The 21,255-nt window shown below is 40.0% G+C and overlaps 1 protein-coding gene across 1 annotated transcript; it reads left to right on the top strand.

Moving 5' to 3' along the window:
- On the top strand, positions 1-21,037 carry rnf150a (ring finger protein 150a). Its single transcript, XM_085162507.1, has 7 exons — positions 1-743; positions 10,336-10,586; positions 11,737-11,808; positions 11,933-12,015; positions 12,119-12,215; positions 12,333-12,543; positions 16,338-21,037. The coding sequence occupies exons 1-7, from the start codon at positions 290-292 to the stop codon at positions 16,469-16,471; spliced, it is 1,302 nt and encodes a 433-aa protein (XP_085018633.1). The 5' UTR covers positions 1-289; the 3' UTR covers positions 16,472-21,037.
- The last annotated feature ends 218 nt before the right edge of the window (positions 21,038-21,255 follow it).

Here is a 21,255-nt window from a genome sequence, read left to right as displayed (position 1 = left end):
CTGATGAGCAACGAGCCAGTCCTGGGCAAGGAAGGAAAACAGCTGACGGGGAACAACAACACAGAGTCGCCTTCTCCTGCAGGTGGTGGTGTACCGTGGACAAACTCTTTTCACACTTGGCCTGTTCGGGTTGCCGCCTGGCATCTTGATCGTTATGTGGGTCTGATACATTTCTGAAGCATCTAAAAGAGGGTTTGGTGCGAGCTCTGCGTTGAGGAGGAGGTGGAGGAGGACACACGGAGCTCGCCATCCATCCTCCCTCCCAAAAAAGAGCAGCAGCCGCCGCACAATGGCACCGTCCCTCATCCGAGCTTGCCGCAGTCTGGCTCTCTCGACGTGGCTGGTGTCGTTTTGCTTCGTCCACTTGCTGTGCCTGGACTTCACGGTTGCAGAGAAGGAGGAGTGGTACACAGCTTTCGTTAACATCACCTACCTGGACCCCGTCACATCGCAGGTGAGGACGGAGAAAACCGAGTGCGGTCGGTATGGCGAGCACTCCCCTAAGAAAGAAGCTAGAGGTCTGGTCCTGGTGCCGGCCCTCCTGCAGGACAGACAGGGGTGCGACCCAAACATCAGGTTCCCTCCTGCCCCTCCAAACACGCCTTGGGTGGCGCTGGTAGCTGCGGGGAATTGCACTTACCGGGAGAAAATCCGTAATGTCGCAAACCACAACGCCTCTGCAGTTGTCATATACAACGTGGGCTCCACTAGCGCTAATGACACCATAACAATGTCCCACTCAGGTAAGAGACAGCATGCCAACTCTTTTCCCTAACACTGTCCCAGACTCCTTCAGGCAGAACAGATAATCTACTACAAAATAGTCCCGGCTGTGTTACTGAGCCCTGAAAGCCCACATGCAACTAATCTTCATCTTATTAAGTCTCCATCCAAGATCAGTGGCTTTCATCCCTGCAGTGAAGCCTGCAAGCTCTTCTGCTTCACTGCAATCACATCAAGCCTAATGTGTTATCAGTGTGTTACACCCGAGGAGCTCCTCGATCAGATATGGCCATATATTTGCCAGATGTGTTATTAGTGGAATACTATTAGGTTGGGATAAATATATATACTGTATGTTTTATTCCTAAGCTATACTTTTTTATTACTCCACAGAAGCATACATACAGTGGGGCAAAAAAGTATTTAGTCAGCCACCGATTGTGCAAGTTCGCCCACTTAAAATGATGACAGAGGTCAGTAATTTGCACCAGAGGTACACTTCAACTGTGAGAGACAGAATGTGAAAAAAAAATCCATGAATTCACATGGTAGGATTTGTAAAGAATTTATTCGTAAATCAGGGTGGAAAATAAGTATTTGGTCACCTCAAACAAGGAAAATCCCTGGCTCTCACAGACCTGTAACGTCTTCTGTAAGAAGCTTTTCTGTCCCCCACTCGTTACCTGTATGAATGGCACCTGTTTGACCTCATCATCTGTATAAAAGACACCTGTCCACAGCCTCAACCAGTCAGACTCCAAACTCCGCCATGGCCAAGAGCTTTCGAAGGACACCAGGAAAAGAATTGTAGACCTGCACCAGACTGGGAAGAGTGAATCTACAATAGGCAAGCAGCTTGGTGTGAAAAAATCAACTGTGGGATCAATCATCAGAAAATGGAAGACATACAAGACCACTGATAATCTCCCTCGATCTGGGGCTCCACGCAAGATCTCATCCCGTGGGGTCAAAATGATCATGAGAACGGTGAGCAAAGATCCCAGAACCACACGGGGGGACCTGGTGAATGACCTGCAGAGCTGGGACCAAAGTAACAAAGGTCACCATCAGTAACACACTACAACGGCAGGGAATCAAATCCCGCAGTGCCAGACGTGTTCCGCTGCTGAAGCCAGTGCATGTCCAGGCCCGTCTGAAGTTTGCCAGAGAGCACATGGATGATACAGCAGAGGATTGGGAGAATGTCATGTGGTCAGATGAAACCAAAGTAGAACTTTTTGGTATAAACTCAACTCGTCGTGTTTGGAGGAAGAAGAATACTGAGTTGCATCCCAAGAACACCATACCTACTGTGAAGCATGGGGGTGGAAACATCATGCTATGGGGCTGTTTTTCTTCCAAGGGGACAGGACGACTGATCCGTGTTAAGAATGAATGGGGCCAAGTATCGTGAGATTTTGAGCCAAAACCTCCTTCCATCAGTGAGAACTTTGAAGATGAAACGAGGCTGGGTCTTCCAACATGACAATGATCGAAAACACACCGCCCGGGCAACAAAGGAGTGGCTCCGTAAGAAGCATTTGAAAGTCCTGGAGTGGCCTAGCCAGTCTCCAGACCTCAACCCCATAGAAAATCTGTGGCGGGAGTTGAAAGTCCGTGTTGCTCGGCGACAGCCCCAAAACATCACTGCTCTTGAGAAGATCTGCATGGAGGAATGGGCCAAAATACCAGCTACTGTGTGTGCAAACCTGGTAAAGACCTATAGTAAACGTTTGACCTCTGTTATTGCCAACAAAGGTTATGTTACAAAGTATTGAGTTGTATTTTTGTTATTGACCAAATACTTATTTTCCATCCTGATTTACCTACCATGTGAATTCATGGATTTTTTTTTTTTCACATTCTGTCTCTCACAGTTGAAGTGTACCTCTGGTGCAAATTACTGACCTCTGTCATCATTTTAAGTGGGGGAACTTGCACAATCGGTGGCTGACTAAATACTTTTTTGCCCCACTGTAAATGAGGGTGGGTTTCAAACTGTGGGGCATAGAGTCTGCTGTTTTTTTGTCAACTGCTGATTAAAAACATGGTGGGAAGTGTAGGGAAAACTTTTCCAGCTTCCAAAGTGCTGCATGCCACAAAGAGCTTGAGAACAATGGTCACAGATTGTCCATTTGAGCTTCTGCTTCTTCTCATTGTTTGACACTTTATTCCTCAGATAAATCTTGTTTGGTTACCTCAAAGCATACTACAAATTCTAGCTAAGAAATAAAACACAATAATCAGCTTCCAGTGCAGATGATGATGGAGTAAAGCTATAAAAACAGTATTTTAAATAAGGTTAATGTCCTTACATATGCTGAAAGTTATTCCCCACATTTTTTGTAAATAAATAAGAAATACCGTGGAAAAGAAAATAAGCCATCTGTGTAAAGGATGACTTTGAGTGGGCTTCACCTGCTGTTCTGAAGAAGCACTAGTTATGCTTTGGAAGTAAAAACAAAATGCATTGATTTGTAAATGTCAAACCCCTCACTTATCCACATTTTTAGAACACAAAAAACACAAAATTTGAGAAAATTTACAGTTTTAAGAAAAAAAACCAGTGTGCGTGTGCAGTATCCCCTCTTCTTTTAACAGCAGTCCGTAAACATCTGGGATCTGAGGAGACGAGCTGCTGGATGTTTGGGCCATGAATGTTGTCCCATTCTTGTCTGTTATAGGATTCTATAACTTTACTATAATCTGCTTTGGTATAGTTTCTTCTTTTGTACTTTTCAGCCCTCATGGTGCTTTTGGAGATGTGCTTCATATTGATGCAGCCCCATACTATCTATCAGAGATGCTTTTGAGCTGAATGCTGATGACAATCCAGATGGTCCTTCTTCTCTTTAGTCCAGAGGATGGGGCATTCATGTTTTCCTAGAATAATTTCGAATTTCAATTCATCTGACCACAGAACAGTTTTTTCACTTGGCCTCAGTTCATTTTCAACGATCTTTGGTCCACAGACGACGGCGGTGTTCCTGGATCATGTTCACGCATGGCTTCTTTCTATGACAGAGATTGTTCAACTTGTGTTTGCAGATGGCACAGTGAACGGTGTGCACAGATAATAATGATGATTCCTGGAAGGGTTTCTGAGCCCATAATGATTTCTAGAGTAGAATCATGCCTGTTTGTGATGCCCTGCCGCCCGAGGACCCAAATATCATGGGCATCCATTGATTTTGAGTTTGAGATTTCTCCAGATTCTCAGAATAATTTGATGATCTTATGTCCTGTAGATGATGAGATATTCAAAAAGTCTTCAAGTTATTCATGAAATAAAAGGTTTTAAAATTTTACATTATTTTTAAGTTCTGTTCAGGTTGAAACACGGTTTTGTTAGATTTTCAAATCATTGCATCGTTTATATTTACATTTTACACAGCATCCCAGCTATGTTGGTTTGGGTTTGTTTTTACCGTCACAGAAGAAGAAGATGAGTACAACTTTCTTTATTATATGTGTATAAACCGAGTTTTAAGTTAGCCATGGCTATTCAGTCTTGAAACCGATCAAACCAGTTTGTTATTGAATGGAGAGTCCCCACTTTGTAAGGTATTTGCATTTAATCAAAGAAGACAAGAGCCTCTAGACTCTCAGAAAGTGTAAGACAAGGATAGTCTGACAATCGCTCCTCAGTGTGACACTAAAGAACAGCAAACCAATCTTTTGACTGGTAACACAGTCAGTACATGCAAAGCAAGCACTTAAAGACTAAAGCGAGTAAATGCAAAATGATCAAATAACACACCCATCACATTTTGATGACATAATCCGTGTAAAAATCTCATGAAAACAACACTTTGTGTTCTTAGTGTCAGGTCTTTCCTCGTTGTTTTGCCAGAAGTGTCGTGTTGATTAACGGTAATTGGACAAACAGGGTTGTTTAAATAGCACCCCATGCAGAATAATTTACATGCTAACAGCTTTGTAGAACAATTGTAGTGTTTGTTTTTTGTTTATTTTTTTTATCTACCCCTCAAAGTCACATTGAAAGAGGATCATAGATCTTTAGTTTTACCCACAATCCCTAAAAATCAATAATGTAAGTCAAAGGGAAAATTCCTGCTATTCCTCTCACATTGCAGTTCCCTTCTCCTGTAGTTCTTAAATCTTTGGCTGTTGCAGACGACAACACGGTGCCCGAAGGCTGTTTGACAAAAGGATCTGTACAGAAACAGATGTTCAAACTAAAAATGCAAATCATAGTCAAAAACACTGATCAGTCCACACAGAAAGGAGATGTATAAAAACTACTTGTAGGCCATGTTGGTGTAAGTTTCACGAGACTTGTATGTCTCATCCTGTGACTTACTCATGTCATTTTATTTTTAAGTTTTGTAAATGAACCTACAAATCACTGTAAACGAACATTTAAAACAGCAGAGGACAGGAAATTTATCTGTGAGTGTTTTATTTCCTTTTGTCACACATGTTGTGTGACTCATACTATGTCGTACCAGGTATGATGTAGGACCCTGGGCTGGATGGACTAGAGGAGCACAGAGATAAAGCTGGGTGAATTAATATTATATCTATATTAATATGTAATTTCAAAACTGCTGCTAGTGCCACAAGACTGTTATTAACTCTCAGATCTCTTTCATCTCCTTAAAAAATGTTTTTGCTTTTTTATTTCCGTACTTATTTTTTTCTTCTTTTTTACTGCTTTGGTTCACTCCAACCACCACCATCAGTCTCCTACCAAACAGTGGCATCCAGAACTCATTGGATACCAACATTGGACTGCTGCTGCTTCATAGATGTGACTTTTTTTTCCCACAGCAAAGTTTTAAGGTTTTACTTTTTTTCAATCAGCCTGTGTGTTGATGGTATATGACCATTAAACATCCTCTGCTCCTCCTCTGTTTCTCACAAAGACTCCAGTGTGCAGACCTGGTTTACCTGGAGCATCAGATAAAAGGCACCAATCTATTTTTAACTATTGCCCTGTTTCCAACCTTGACATAAATATAAACTAAGGCATCTTTAAGAGAAAAGAAAAGGCAGCCAGGAGAGGTACAGCGATAAAGCTGGTAGAGAGGAAGGAAGGTAATGGAGAGGGCTGTGGCAAAGACACAGGTCCTAATATGTAGAATGGATAATGAAGCTGCTGCCAGAGAAAGAAGGGCAGACCAGAGCCAACACAGCTGGGCTGTAAAATCCACAGCTGCTAGAGGCAGAAACTCGGCATGCCATTATCCGGTTTAAGTCTTTCTTCTCAAGCCTGATTTGTCTAAATGCTTTGTTCAACTTTAAAGATATAATTTGGGTTTCTGAATAACCCATGTAGAAATTAACTTATTCATTTATGTAAACAAGGATTTCTCACTTCTGTAAAATTATTACTGTTGTTTCCAACCATTCAGATCATGGCACATATGAAAAAAAAACAGAAAAACAAACTAGTCGTTCCGAGATGTCCAACATTCATTATCTCATAGGTTCATATGTGCAGAGTTACATAGGTTTGAGCTTCAAATTAGTCTTTTTCCAGTTATCGAGTGGTATTAAGAGAGTGGGACCACATATATTATGGATGCAAAACACAATACCTGCTCAGTAGCCGTCATCCACAGGCAGAATGTGAGTTTTGATAGCTGATTCAGATTCAGTCTTCACAGTCTGTGCTCTCATGTCAGATCTTGCCATCACTGCTCTGGCAGCTTAGCTACTGAAACACTCCCAAGCTGGCAAATGTGTTGCGTTACTATGACAGAGTGCTACCATATGCTGTCACATCAAAATGACATAATTTTGTCATTTTACTCTTTTTGTCTCTGTGTGTGTGTTTGAAAATTTGGCTTAAATATGTTTAATGGAACTGCTGTTTTCTGTCAAAGCCACAGCATCTGCTTTGTGTCACAGCTAGTTTTCCTTCAGTCCACTGCTGTTAATAAAGATGTAAATCTATGGCAATCAGTGCCTCAGCGATGTCTACAGGAGGCCTAGATCCTTTTAAAGACATTAACCACACAGCCCGGACAGGCTGGTGCCAACTAAATTAACCCCATTCAGTATTAATCCACTCTTTGCTTCCACATTTTGGCCAAGTGGGTCTGAAAGACACAGATCTTTCACTAGTTCAGCCTCAGTCTCCGACATTGCCCTCCTGTTTTTAGAAGCAGCTATTTTTATCTGCTCTCACTGCGTCACTGTGAGCAGAAGAAGGAGATAAGTGTCGAGGCTTAGGGAAACCTTACTTGCCCTGTTATGCCTTTTCTCGTTTCTGTTAGCTATTAAGATTATGCTGCCCGTACACGGTTGTTTAAAGGTCTACAGATTTGGGCAGTTTTATATTTCAAGTTGTTTACCGTTTAACAAGATGTGGTGCAGTTTTATCTTGTGTTTGCAAAGGCAAATGTTGTATCACAGTGACTTTTCCCCTCTACCATATGGTCATGCTTAATAAAACCATAAATCTGCAGGCCGGGAGCCTGTGTCTCTAAGGTTACAGATTGAAAAATAGGCGTACAAAACAGGAAGCATTACGTATGTTATCAGGTAGAGAGAATTACCTTACATTATTGGGGAAGTAAAGCTTAGTTCAAACTCCTGTTTAAAAACTTTAAAACTGTCTTCATCCTATGTGAAACTTTTATGAGCGTGAGGAGACTCATAGGGAGAGACTCAGATAAAGAAGTGTGACAGCAAGTGGCCTTTAGAGTCTGAACATAACGTTGTGTGCAGCCGGATATTACCATCTGTTTTCAGTCCAAATAAAAGCTTTTGTTTTCTCTCTCATTTTTTTAAAGTATTGTTTGCTTTAGAAACTCTAGCACGAATAAGCTCATTATGAGAAAGCTGCCATCTAATATTTGTGTTTGTGCTAATATTGAAAACACTGCTAGTTGGATGATGAATATAATGCCCAGTTCTTTCCATGCACTTTAAACACTAAGTGATGAATCCTGATAAATAAAAAAAAAAAAAAAACTTTTCCTGTTTTTTTTATTTATTTTTTTGGTTTTTTTTAAGCTTCTTGTCTTGAAACTCACTTTGCTGATCCTGACATAAATCACTAAAACTTCGACTCTTTAATCTTTTGTCGTGTAAAATATAGAAGCTGTTGACTGGGAGTTATTATTATTACTCTCATGCTATCTTTGATATGGATTCATAGCATTTAAATCACTGTCATTATCGCCATCGTTTGTTATATTTAAACACTACTCGGTGTATTTGAGATGCTTGTTGGGATGGTAGTGTGAGTGTGTTAAAGCCACTCTCTCTAGTGACAGATACAAGGTGTGACCCACCATGGGGAGCGTGTCCCTAGAAACTGAGTTCTATGGTCATTTTGTCCAATGTGTCATTTCCTCATCACACAGGGCAGATTAATGCTGGATTTTCAGAACAGATACAAATGTCCCCATTTCAGAGTCTATAAAAGATTGATTTTAAGTCTGGAATTAGGTAAATATTTTTTATGTAGTATTTAATATTGATCATTCAGAAGGCCGGGCGGCAGGGTCTTGCATGTGCTTCCTGTACCTGTGTGGGTTCCCTGTGGGTACCCCGGCTTCCTCCTGCAATCCAAACACATGCGCAGGTTTGTTTTAAATGGCTGTTCTAAAGTGGCCCAATGTCACAATATTCAACGTAACATGATTCAGATGAGAAAATTGTGACTTAAAGTAGTAATTAAAATCATAAATGGTTCATTACAACAATTTTAAAATGTAATGTAATTCCCTGTACAACTACAAGTACAAGTACTTAAGAATGATGAATGATGTAGCAATGTTACGGCATATGAGTTTCCAGTTTATAAATATGTTCCATGCCTTCAAAATTATAACTGGACCGGTACTTATGTAGGACCTTTATACTCAGGGTGGTTACCTAAACCTCCTCCCGCTACAAGCTCATTCACCCAATCATGCGCACATTCATACAGCAATTTTGATCTATGCCTTTTTTCTAACACGCACACATTCAAACTCTGTTGTTCAGTATCTTGGTCGTGGATCATGTGAACAGGAGGAGCCGCTCGACCACTGCTGAGCAGCCACCCCGCTAATTACTCTAATTGTAGTTGCGTTAAAAGGCTTATACAAAGCACAATGTCATCTGATACTAAAACCCATAAAAATCAGACATTGTAAATATATCCTTTCTCCCTGGGAGTCTTTCACAAATCACTGCATCACTGCATTCTCGTATATAAAAATCGTGTGTGTTTTACAAGAACAGCAAGTAGTTTAAAGACAGTAGAAAACTGTAAAAAAAAAAGCAGCTCAAAGTACAATTTAAAGTCTTTCCCTTAATGAGAGATGCTCAGAGCGTCTGTATTACATAATCCTTCATTGTGCACAACAAGCAAATCAACAGATGGTTGCTGGCAGGAAGCCTCCGACACTGAGAGTGAGGCTTTAGTTCATCTGTCTTGTCTAAGCTCCCAGCAGCCTGCTCAAGATTCCTCTTTACTGTAGCACACACCAGTCTGAGTCGGCAGAGTTTTAGCACCTCCTCTGCTCTGAAGCACCGTTTTTAAATGCTCGGGTTGTGGTTGAATGTGTGGCAATTTTCTCTGTAAAGTATAAAGTAGTCTAATGATTTGTAGCCTACTCTGTGTGCTGTATGCAAATATCTGCTTTTGTTTTTCCTTTTTATTGGATTTATCGGTGCATACTGTTTTGCCTAACTCCAGTTTTTTTGTATAAAAGGAAATATTTGTTGTTTGCCCTGTGAATAGCCATTACTACCTCCACCAAGGAGGTTACATTTTGGTGGCGTTTGCGTGCGTGTGTCATCACTCTCATGATTGCTCGAACAGCTTTGAATGAATTCTAAAAAAAGCTTTGTAGGTGTGTAGAGTGAGGTCATGTTAACAATCCATTATATCTGGCTTCCATCCACCGAGGTCACCTTAATGATTTAACTAGAAACTATGATTCTATGAAGTGTGTATAAAGTGTGTATTTTCAACATATGGCAGTATGTTTTGTACATATAATAAATCATTCTAAATATCACGTTATTTTATTATGACCTTGTTATGTGCATTAGGCTATAAGAGTTTAAATAATAACAAAAGTATACTTTTTTGCAAACAAAATAAAATTGTCATCAAAAAACTTTTCACTTGATGATTTATTGTTAGATATTTAAATTAATTTTACTAAGCAATGAAATAAGTGCTACACAAGCGCTGTATTTAAATATATACAAATAGCAAAAAATAATTGTACTCAAAACAAAGTCAACTATATTAAAATGGATTTCAACCAGATAAATAATAAAATCCTGTACTTTCAAACTTTTTAAAGTTTGTTTTTAAAAAAAGAACAAAGAAAACAAAAAGAAAAGAAAGGTTTTCAGTTCAGTTTTATTTATATAGAGCCAATTCTCAACAACAGTTGCCTCAAGGTGCTTTATATCGTAAGGTAAAGAGCCTACAATAGTACAAAGAAAACAGAGAAAACCCCGACAGTCATTTGACCCCCATGAGCAAGTATTTTTGTGTTAGAAAATAATAAATCAATATTTTAAAAGTAAACATTTTGCACAAGATAAAGAGTTATTTTATTTCCTCACTTGCAGCACTGATTCATCTCCTGAATGTCTCAACTTGTACTTCCTGTGTTGCGTGTTGTGTAGACACAGGCGATGTTGTGGCCATCATGATCCCGGAGCGTAAAGGCCGTGAAATCGTGGCCTTGCTCGAGCAGCGCATCGTGATCATGTTGCAGATCACTATAGGAACCCGCAACCTGCAGAAGTACGTGAGCAGAACGTCCGTGGTGTTTGTGTCCATCTCCTTCATCGTCCTCATGATCATCTCCCTCGCCTGGCTCGTCTTCTACTACATCCAGAGGTTCCGCTACGCTAACGCACGTGATCGCAACCAGGTATGTCTGTGTGCAGCCGATGTGTTTCTGACGGGGATAGTGTTGCAGCCGTGTGGTGGATTTTCCCATATGGCCCTGCTCCAGTGTGAACGTAAGGAAAGATCCAAAATTAGCCTGACACCTGGCTGAACACGAGCATGGCAGCCCAGTGAACCATCAAACTGTGCAAATACCTTTCTTATTGGGTTTTTTGCCATCTCTTTATGAATGGGCTGCTCTGACATTGTAGTGACGTCTGTAATGATGATCCGTCACCACGGCTGTTATGATAGGGGCCGTGGCTGTGACAACTATTGTTTGTGTTTTCAATTTGAATTATACTGATTAATGTTGTAAAAAAGGGTACATCTGCAATAATGAACAAATCTGCTTTCAATTCATAATGTGAGACAGACTTGGAGCAGTTCAAGCACGACTGTCTGTTATGATAATACAACTCCATGAATCGAGTTTTTGTTTTAATCCAGATTGTGGAAGTGGGGTCATTAACATATATGCCGTGTATCTATATCTACACTTTAACTAATGACTCCTTTATTCACACATCTGTCGTTTTTATTGCTGAGACTTTTGAAAACGTTTCAAATTCAGTCTGATGTTTACTTGGTGAGATCTTCTGGTTGCTTTTGAAATCTTTAGTCTAGCCTCTTTGCAGCAACATAATTAGTTGAAACATTTTCTGAATCTGTTTTATTGTTATACAAAAGCAGACAACCAATCAAGTCAAGTAACATCAAGTGTTTTTCACATGGTCACCTGCCGCTTTATTGGGTACACCTTGCTCGTACAGGTTTGGACACCCTGTTGCCTTCAAAAGCGGGTCCAAACTCTTCCTTTAACAAGGTGCTGTGATTTTGTTCCATGTTGACGAGATAGCATCACATAGTACGAGGAACAGCACGGTTGATCTTAGTGGATTTCATCAAGAAAGATGAAACTTTATCAGCTTTTTGTCATTGTAAGCCAATACACACTATTAACCAAGGCTACTTTGTTTTAAAAGACCATTTAAATTCCTGAATTGTTCATATATATATATACATATATATATATATATATATATATATATATATATATATATATATATATATATATATGTATATGTTGTTAATAAAGTAATTTTTTTTGTATCTGTGTCTTTTTCATACAGAGGCGTTTGGGAGATGCTGCCAAAAAAGCCATGAGTAAACTTCAGCTACGCACTATCAAAAGAGGAGACAAGGTAACGCAAGTCTAAAAGTACACATACGGCCACAAAAGTCTTCTTATTTATGTTTGAATTACATGACATGAATTCGATCATTTTTAAAGAATTCATTGGCCTCTTATTTTCTGTCTTGTTTAAGGAAACAGAGTCGGACTTTGACAACTGTGCAGTTTGTATTGAAGGTTATAAGCCTAATGATGTTGTGAGGATATTACCATGCAGGTAACTTTTATTTATACCTTACATATATATATATTTTCTGTGGAGAAAAAGTCACATGCACTTTAATATATGTGTTTTTTGCACTGCTGTCTTGTTTGGTCAGACATTTCTTCCATAAGCACTGTGTAGACCCGTGGCTCCAAGACCACCGAACGTGTCCCATGTGCAAAATGAACATCCTCAAAGCCCTGGGAATCCCAGTGGGTTGTTTTGCTTTATCACACAGTGATAATGATAAAGTGATAATGTAACTAATCAAACCTTACATAAAGCTTTGACAGTGATAAAGACATTAGGATGCCTTTGATATGTTCCAGTTTAGCGCGGACTGCTCGGATGAGGTTCCTCCAGACTACGAGATGTCTGTCGGAGGTCCGCCTACTAACCCTATTAGTGGAGCGAGCGAAATCACAGTTAACGAGAGCTCGGTAGTGTTGGATCCAGCAGAAAGAGGAATAGACCTGCCGGCGCTCCATCCTGAGACAGAGTCAACGCTTCAGGCGGGGGAGAGCCGTATCTTTGCCAGCAGTGCGTACAGACATTTTTTACTTATAGCAGCCTGTGACAGTGGTGGACAGTACAAACCTGATTCTGAAAAAGTTGAGATTCTGTGTAAAATGTAAATAAAAACAATGCAAAGATTGTCATAAACTCATATCTTAAGAAAAATATTGGCTCATTTTGAATTTGATGGCAGCAACACGTGAAAAAAGTTGGGATGGAGGCAACAAAGTGCTGGAAAAGTAAGTGGAAAAGAAACAGCTGTAGGAAAAATTAATTTGGTTATTTGGCAACAGGTCAGTTACACAAGTGAGTAGAAAAAGAGCATCTTAGAGAGGCTTAGGGTTTTTTTTTTGTGTATGTAATATACAAAAGTACTGATATCTGAGTACTTCCTCCAATCCAGTGCTAATTCACACTTACTTTAACACAATTAAGAAAATCTGTTTTCCAACAGCCTGCCCTTTGTGACGTTTAATGCATCCATGTTTGAATGTTTTCAAATTAAATATACATGAGGTCAGTAGCCACTTGGTCAGTGTTTCCCAATTCAAGTCCTCCTGTCTAAGATAAAAACAAGAGGAAAAACTCAAGAAAGTCACTAACTAACCTACCTAAACCCTTCGTTCATTGCATTTCTGTAACTTATATAATCACCTAAGGGCTGCGGTGTTGCCACTTTGCAGCGTGTGTTTATGGGTGTGAGTTCATGCAGAAGCTCTTATGTGTTTTTCTGAACATGATCTCTGATGCCAAACTTTTTTATATTTTACCAAAACAGGGAGTGGGGAGTTTAAGTGTTTTTTTGTAGCAGCATGTTTTTTTTAAGCAGCTGTTAAATTGACGAAAAAACAAAGAAGGCGTTTTGTTACTCTTTCTTTATATGATAATAAATCCAATAGTGTTTCACAATTTTTCCTACTTGCAAAGCATAGTATCATAAACCTGTTGATTTAAGTTTATGACTAATGCTTATGTTTACTTGCACATAACAAGTTAATTGAGAGGTACTATATTAGTTTGCCAGAGGCACAGATCGTAGTCGAGTGCGATGAGAATGTAAATCGGACCGAATAAATCGTATGTTGCAGCTCGTGCACCAGTGCGCAAACAGATGATGGCACTGACAGGGAGTCAGCACGGGATAAACAAGCTGATCTGCCCTGGATTTCTGCTGTAGCGGCTTGGCAGTGATGAAGTGCCAGTCATGTTGCTCTTTACCTTGAGTAATTAGCAGGACTAGTAATGTAACTATCACTCTTTCCAGTCAGCCATTTAGTGCAGGTAAAAAGACCCTGATTTCTGGACTTCTGTCTTAATGCATTGCTCACGTGCTTATATGAAGACTGAAAACATTGTTAGTTGTTGAACAAACCTGTTTCTGTTTAAAATGAAACAAGAGCTTGAGCAAAAGTAATCTGCTTTTTCACATTTGTGTATCTGATGGATGGCATTCAACCATCACATAAGCACTGAAGCATACTTTGGAACACTCTACACATGTCCACAATTTCATTATACATGTACAATGACAATGAAGGGCTATTCTATTCTTTTAAAATTCCCAGCTTCATTTTCTGCTTCGAAACCCTCTCCACAGTTCAGCAGGAGAGAAGGGAAAAAAACATTTGAGAGCATCATTTGTCTGTATGACAGCACCAGTTGTTTTCTGCACACTTGCATGCAGTTTTTCAAGGTTGGTGGTAGGAAGGTTGCTCAGTCCTCTTTGGTAACATCACACACATCTATGGGTTACACCAACTGTTCATTAATGCAGTTAATTATTAGTATATTATAGTTATTAGTGCACTTATGCATAGACATGGCCAAAACAGCCTACTGTACTAAGCATCAGAATGGGAGAGAAAGGGGATTTAAGTGACTTTGAATGTGGAATCATATATATATAGTTGTTGGCATGAGATGGGCTAATATTTCAGTAACTGATGACCTGCTGATGATTTTCCCACACAAAAATGTCTAGGGTTTACAGAGGATGGGCCTGAAAAGAGAAAATATCCAGTGCGTGCCAGTTCTCAATGCCTTGCTGACAGAAAGCAAACAGTAACTCAAATAACCACTCATTACAAGTGAGGTGTGCAGAAGAGCACATAGACTACAGCAGTAGCAGAAGACCGTCCAGGTGCCAAACCAGTGAGCTAAATAGTTGTAAACTAAAATATCTAGTAAGTGGTACTTCTCTGGCTGAAAATATCATGGGAGAATGTCCATACTCCTTTGAGTAAAAGGCAAAAGTAACTCCAATAACCACTTGTTACAGCCAAGTTACGCAGCTGAGCCACATATCACACCCCATCACATGCCCCTATCACCTTCTCTTGTTAGTACAAACCGTACAGACAGTTTCTTGGACTCTGCAGACAAGGGAATGTCCCAGTAGCACTTGGTTAAATGCAGCATTGTGAAAAAGTGAGCAGTGCCTCTCCAGTCCAGGGACCTCATCAGCGCGGGGCATTGGGTAGGCATCCGACTGTGACACCTCGCCTTGTGGTAGTCAACACAGAACCGTATAGAGCCATCTTTCTTCAACACAAGAACTATGGGGCTACATCAGGCGCTGTGTGAGTCTTCTATCACTTCTATTTTCAGCATTCCAGCCAATTCTTTCTAAACAGTTTGTCTCTTATGCTCAGGTAACCTGTAGGGCTGTGAATGCACTGTCATGCCAGGGCGCGTTTCAAAATTCAAAATCTGCTATCTGGGCCTGTGTGAGATGGCCATCACAACAGAAGGGGGCGGAAATGGTGGAATTTTGCACCTCCGGGCCCAATTCATCTCTTTCCGTCGCCAGACTCACCAGGGAAGCGGTTTGGGCTTCTTTCCATGCATTGAGGAGGTTGAGGTGATATATCTGTGTGGTTCCTCCCCTGTCTGACCATACCACTTCACGGTCTAGGACCCCCACCCTCCGAGTTACCACAAAGGGTCCTTGCCACCTGGCGAGTAACTTTGGGCTGGAAGAAGGTTCTGTGTTAACTACCATATACTCTGCCATGGGGTTGTAACTCCTCCCCACAGTCACCATCGGATGACTCTGTGTCGCGAGTGAGTGCAGTGCAGGCGCTACACGTTGATAAAGGTCATGAACGCATCCTCACACACTGCCCCAACAGGTTATTAAAACCTGGCCAATCTGTCCCCAGAATTAGAGATGCGTCAGGCGTGAACTAACCGCAGCCTTCACACTATGCATTTTGCCCTTGTATTTAATTTGGAACGGCATTATGGGATATTTGTGTATGTCCTCATGCACACACCTAACCTCCTAACTCTGTCTCCAGCAAAGCCCCGGACCTAAACCAGAATTTGGTGGACTATAGCCCGGCGTATAGCCCCTTGGGTTCTTGTCAAGTTGCAGAATAAAGTTACTGAACAGATGGCAGCCTGATGCCAAGACAGAGCAATGTGACAACACTGTGACAAAAATGAAGGAGTAATCTAAAACTTGCATTTCCCGCTGGCTTCTAAACAGCTGACACAATTAATGAACTAGTTGCAGCTTAAGAGCCACAGATTTTACTCTCCATTGGAAAAGTGCGAGTAAAAGTAAGCCTTACATGTAACAGATGTCCAAAGCGCCACTCTAAATGGTAATGTTTCTCATGAATTGCAACTTTTCTATATTCATTCAAAGGTGCCTTGTTAGTGTGTTCACAACATGTTTCTGCTGGCTCTAAAAAAAAGGGTTGACAAATCAGTTACCACATGTTTTAGTGGCGATGACATTAGCCAAAAGTATTAAAGACTCAGCTGCCGGTGATGTGTCAGTTAATGTATCAACTTGCTCTCTTGCCCTTCAGGTGAGCACCAGCCTCCACTCAGCAGTGATTCAGACACTTCAATCATCGTGGGCATTGAGGTAGGCATGTCTGAATTAGACCTATCCACTGAACAGGAATGTGATGCCACCAAGTCCAGAGCCAATCAGAGCTGAGACAAATAGCACAAAACTCATAGGACAAGGAGGAAAAAAGCAGGACTGGGTGATCAGGGTGCTCCCCAAGATTATCCAGTGATGAAGTGACCTGGCTGAAGATGAATGTAAATGAGCAATACAAGTGATAGCAGCACAAAATACCTGGTTCTTTCTTCACTTGACTAAAAAAACGGATTAATCCCTGCATCTATGGATATTTAGCTCGCTCATTTCCTGATGCCAGGATGGCTAGTCACACCCCTCACCATGTGGTGACCAACAGTTTGTACATTCAGTCTTTTCACATCCTGAAACCATCCAAACTACACATACAGTAACTCTGGAGGTGTATGAGCCCTTCACAGTTGTTTGTCCTGAGTGAGACAAACCAAACCTGCTGCCGAAGAAAAAGCAAGGCCTTCTGCAGACCATTTTCCAGCTTTAATCAATAGAAAAATACGAGTGGATTCTTTGACTTCCTGGTACAAGATCACTGCCAACAAATCCAGAAGTTGTACTGATATGGCGTGCACCTGCATAGCGCATTAGGAGAGCAGCTGAGTGGTTTTCTTCTGATTCTCCAACAGTTGGTGTGACTTTCCACCAGCACTTCTTCAGCTTCAGACTTGAATGTTAGCTCTGTTGTCGTCGCATGACATTAAGAATTTGGAATATGAAGGCACACGAGCTGTAATTTCAGAATTTCTCAGTGTAATTGTTTTTGTTACTATTTTGTGGTTCTCAGTTTTTAAAACTTCGACTTTACCGACTAAATATTCCTGTCATGGAGAGACAAATGAGCAAACACAAGCTAGATGTTTCTGTCCTCACATCTGACAATCATAGCTTGTCCTAAGCAGTTTGAAGTGATGTCACTCTCTGCCCTGCTGAAACTGCTGCTAATTATTCACAACATGTGAAGTAAGGGATCATGTTCTCACTGCTGCTAAACACAGCTGTAGCTGTAGCTATAGCAGTTGTCACTACCAATTTCTCCCACTGTGCACACTTCCCTATACAAGCCTACACAAACCAGCCAATATAAATATGTCAACAAGTCTTTGTGCCAAGCTTGTCTTTTGCATATTAGCCATTGTTATTTGTCATTAAAGTTAATTGCCTTCGCTGACAAGCTGGAACTACACTAAATCTTTTCGTGATTATCACCCTAATAAATAACATCAGGGCAATAAGTTATGTCAGTTGAAAAGACTGTGTTAGATAATAAAGGAGGCAGGGCTCGGGTTCATTCAAGGAATTCTCTGCCCCAAGCATTTTTTTTCTTTGTCCTGGCATGAACAGTTACCAGCATGGAAACATTTACAGTCTTGGAGTGAGTTTACACTAAACTGGCTAGTTTTGCCAAACAGCATCGATGTACCTTTCTCACAGGGTGTTTAGCATGGATCTGCAAAAAAAGTGGAAAGAAATAAACAGCATTTGGAAATGTTAAAAATAAGACAGCTATCTTACTACAGTTTGGAAGCACATGTACAAAAATGGTTCTGAATTTAATATAACTAAATATTTTCATTGCGAAGGCATGTGACAACTTATGGTAAAACATAGCTTCAGTGCTTTAGCCCATGAATAGGTACAAAAATATAGCAACTATAACAGATTCTTTTATATTATTAACAAATGTGTTGTTATAGTGAAGACCCTAAACTCTTCAGTGTTTTGAAACTTTACAATGAGTTTCAGCCACAGTCTGTATATAAAAAATGGACAAACCTCCCCATTTGTGTAAGTGAAGACAGTGCCTTAAACCCGCATTCTTTCTAATGGCCAGCAGGGGGCAAGGGAAATTCTGAATGCTTAAAAGTCTATGAGAAAATGATCCCTTGAGATTGTGCAGCATCGTTGGGTTGCCGGTCAGCTCCTTTCCTTTTCCTTTTCCTCCATTTCTTACTTCCAGCTCGAGGCTCCAAAACAGGACTCAAACCAGCGGGTTACATCATAGCAGTCATGTCCATCATTTATATACAGACTATGGTTTGAGCTCATTGTCTTACAGTTGATTTGCTCTCACTGCTCTCAGAGGATCATTTGTTTTCAGAGAATCTCTCCTCAGTCTAGACTACCTGCCCAGAGCCAAACAAATGACACAAAAAATTATTCTATCGGGATCAGATGGAGACCAAGACTGAAGTTTATTGTGTTCTGCTTAATTGATTCTGCTGCCACCAAGTGGTCAAAATTATGAAATTATTATTATGATTATGAAATAATTATTTTCAGCATTTTATCAATAATTTTTTTTTCCTTATCCCAAATTCAACACTACTCTAAAAAGACTGTTTTTGAAAAAAGAATGTAGCTAACTCAGCATGGGCTCCAGAGTGGAAGCTGACTGTTAATGCAATTACATTTATTGTTTTGTTGTTGTTGCTTTTTCATCTAGTTTTTTTGTTTTTTTTAGATTAATTGCTTTTTAAAGAAGGTCTCGTAAATGTACAAATAGTTGAATTTAAAGCTCATTTGGGTCCATTTCCTCTCACATTCCTGCAGCCATGCACACTGAAGAAGCACAAACCCACCGATTCAGTCATTGGAGCCATCGGGCTCTAACTGCTGGTTCTCTCTTTAGTCATTTCCAAGAGCTCCTGCAGCTGACTCTATTATTTAAGGCATATGATCAAACTCATTCTTGCTTTGGTCAGTCAATATCTGTATGTGCAAATATCTAAGTTTCAGAAATAACTGGTGTTAGGAGGCTTATATTGTAATTCTTTATTTGATAGCTATGATCACTACACTCTAGTAAAAGTTAAAATATTCAGGTTGTGTCTGCAGTTTTTCATTTTGATATAATACCTGCAGGTGTAAGCTTGACAGTTTTTAAGTTTCCTCGCTTAACTGGAAGATTTCACAAATTTCCATTTTTATAAGCACTTATATAATAAAAGTAAATCAGACTTTTAAATCATCTGACAGACTGCATTTCTTTTGTGTTGAGGACATGAAGGTTAACAAAGAACCTGATTTTCACTAGAGACATAGCAGCTGAAATCTCAGCTTACTGGGATCGTTAATCCCCTCATGCTACATGAGCTCAGGCTAAAAATCGAACAGCACAATACAAAGGCATACCCAAAAGTTGTTTGTTTTACCCTCTGATATTTTAAACTCTTGGATTTTCTTTTCATCATGTCTCTAAGGCTTCCATCTAATTGTTTGCTTAGTTGGTACAATGACAAAGTAAAGCAAAGTGCATTTATTTACAGTGCTACATGGCTGGGCTTTGGTTGTGTTGCCAAGTTCAAAAATAAAAAATAAAAACAAGGTTTTCCACAGTTTAAGGCCTTTTTGTTAGAGAGCAACTTAAACTGTGTGATGAAGGTCTCTCAGTTTTGTCTGTTTACAGCATTTTACTAACAACTTTCTCTGGGGAATAAATGAACCCAAACACCGAAGACATGTCAGCTTATTTCATCTAATAAGAGTTTGTGTCCTGATGAAGAAAACAACACCTTCATCAAAACAACAATGTTGAAGTTAAAGTAACTGTAACTTCAACGTTGTTTAACGCACCTCTACCTTTATTACTTATTTAAATAATTTCCAACATGTTTTCTGGAAAGAAAAAATGTAATTGCAACAATTTTGGGGAAAATATAAAGCTCCTCTTAAACTTCATGTGAAAGCGGTCAGTGTCAATAGAAACTAGTTAAATGGCCTGTATTTGTATAGCGCTTTACTAGTACCTAAGGACCCCAAAGCGCTTTACACATCCAGTCACCCACCCATTCACATTCACACACTGGTGATGGCAAGCTATATTGTAGCCACAGCCACCCTGGGGCGCACTGACAGAGGCGAGGCTGCCGGACACTGGTGCCACCGGGCCCTCTGACCACCACCAGTAGGCAACGGGTCAAGTGTCTTGCCCAAGGACACAACGACCGAGACTGTCGGAGCCGGGGCTCGAACCGGCAACCTTCCGATTACAAGGTGAACTCCCAACTCTTGAGCCACGATCGCCCCATAGCCACGATCGCCACGATCGATCACCACCTGCCACATTTTAAAAATCAAAATCAAACTACATTGAACAACAAACTTACATATTTTACATAAAAATAGTTTCATTAATGATGCATGTAATATAAATAATATGTAGTTTAGTTTATGCTTGCTTGTAGTGCGATTATCTCTGAACTTACCTGAAATGAATCATCACGTATCATCAATACTCTATTTTCCCAATAATTGTTTGCAAATCATTTTTCCTTCCTCTTCAAAAAAGAGAAATCCTCAAGAAGTATTGGACTTGTAAAATAAAGCCTTATCCAGTATTGTTTTATTACTGGTAGCTTAACCAGGGTGTGCTATTTCTTTTTGATCTGTGTGGCTCTTTCTGATTGTGTTAACCTTTCTATATTGCTATATTGCACTTTAACACTCCAGTGAATGGTGAAGGCTGAAGCCTTCTTTTAAGGTACAGCTTTAAAGACTGAGGGCTACAGTAATGAAAATGGGAGATGAGTCAGTTGTTGCTTACACTATATCATTGTATTTTTTTTTTAATCTTTACTCTGTGGATGTGAAATGGATGGTATCAATATATTGTAAACTATATACCCAGCAGATATGAGACCAGTGCTATTTTGTAACCTAAAAACAATGTAAGTGTGATTACGAGTGTCTCTGTTTTTTTCTTGTTCTATACATGATGCATGTGTAGGAATGTCTTTGACTGTCTGTTATGATAACTTTGAATCTGTTTTTTTTTTTTCTTCCAACTTTTACAAACCTGTCTGTTTTATGTACAATAAAAAAATGATACACACAAAACAATG

This window comes from Neolamprologus multifasciatus, chromosome 6 (genome assembly GCF_963576455.1).
Source record: "Neolamprologus multifasciatus chromosome 6, fNeoMul1.2, whole genome shotgun sequence".
In the NCBI taxonomy this organism is placed as follows: Eukaryota; Metazoa; Chordata; class Actinopteri; order Cichliformes; family Cichlidae; genus Neolamprologus; species Neolamprologus multifasciatus.
Note: the sequence above shows the minus strand (reverse complement) of the source record. Positions and strands in the feature narration are given on the sequence as shown.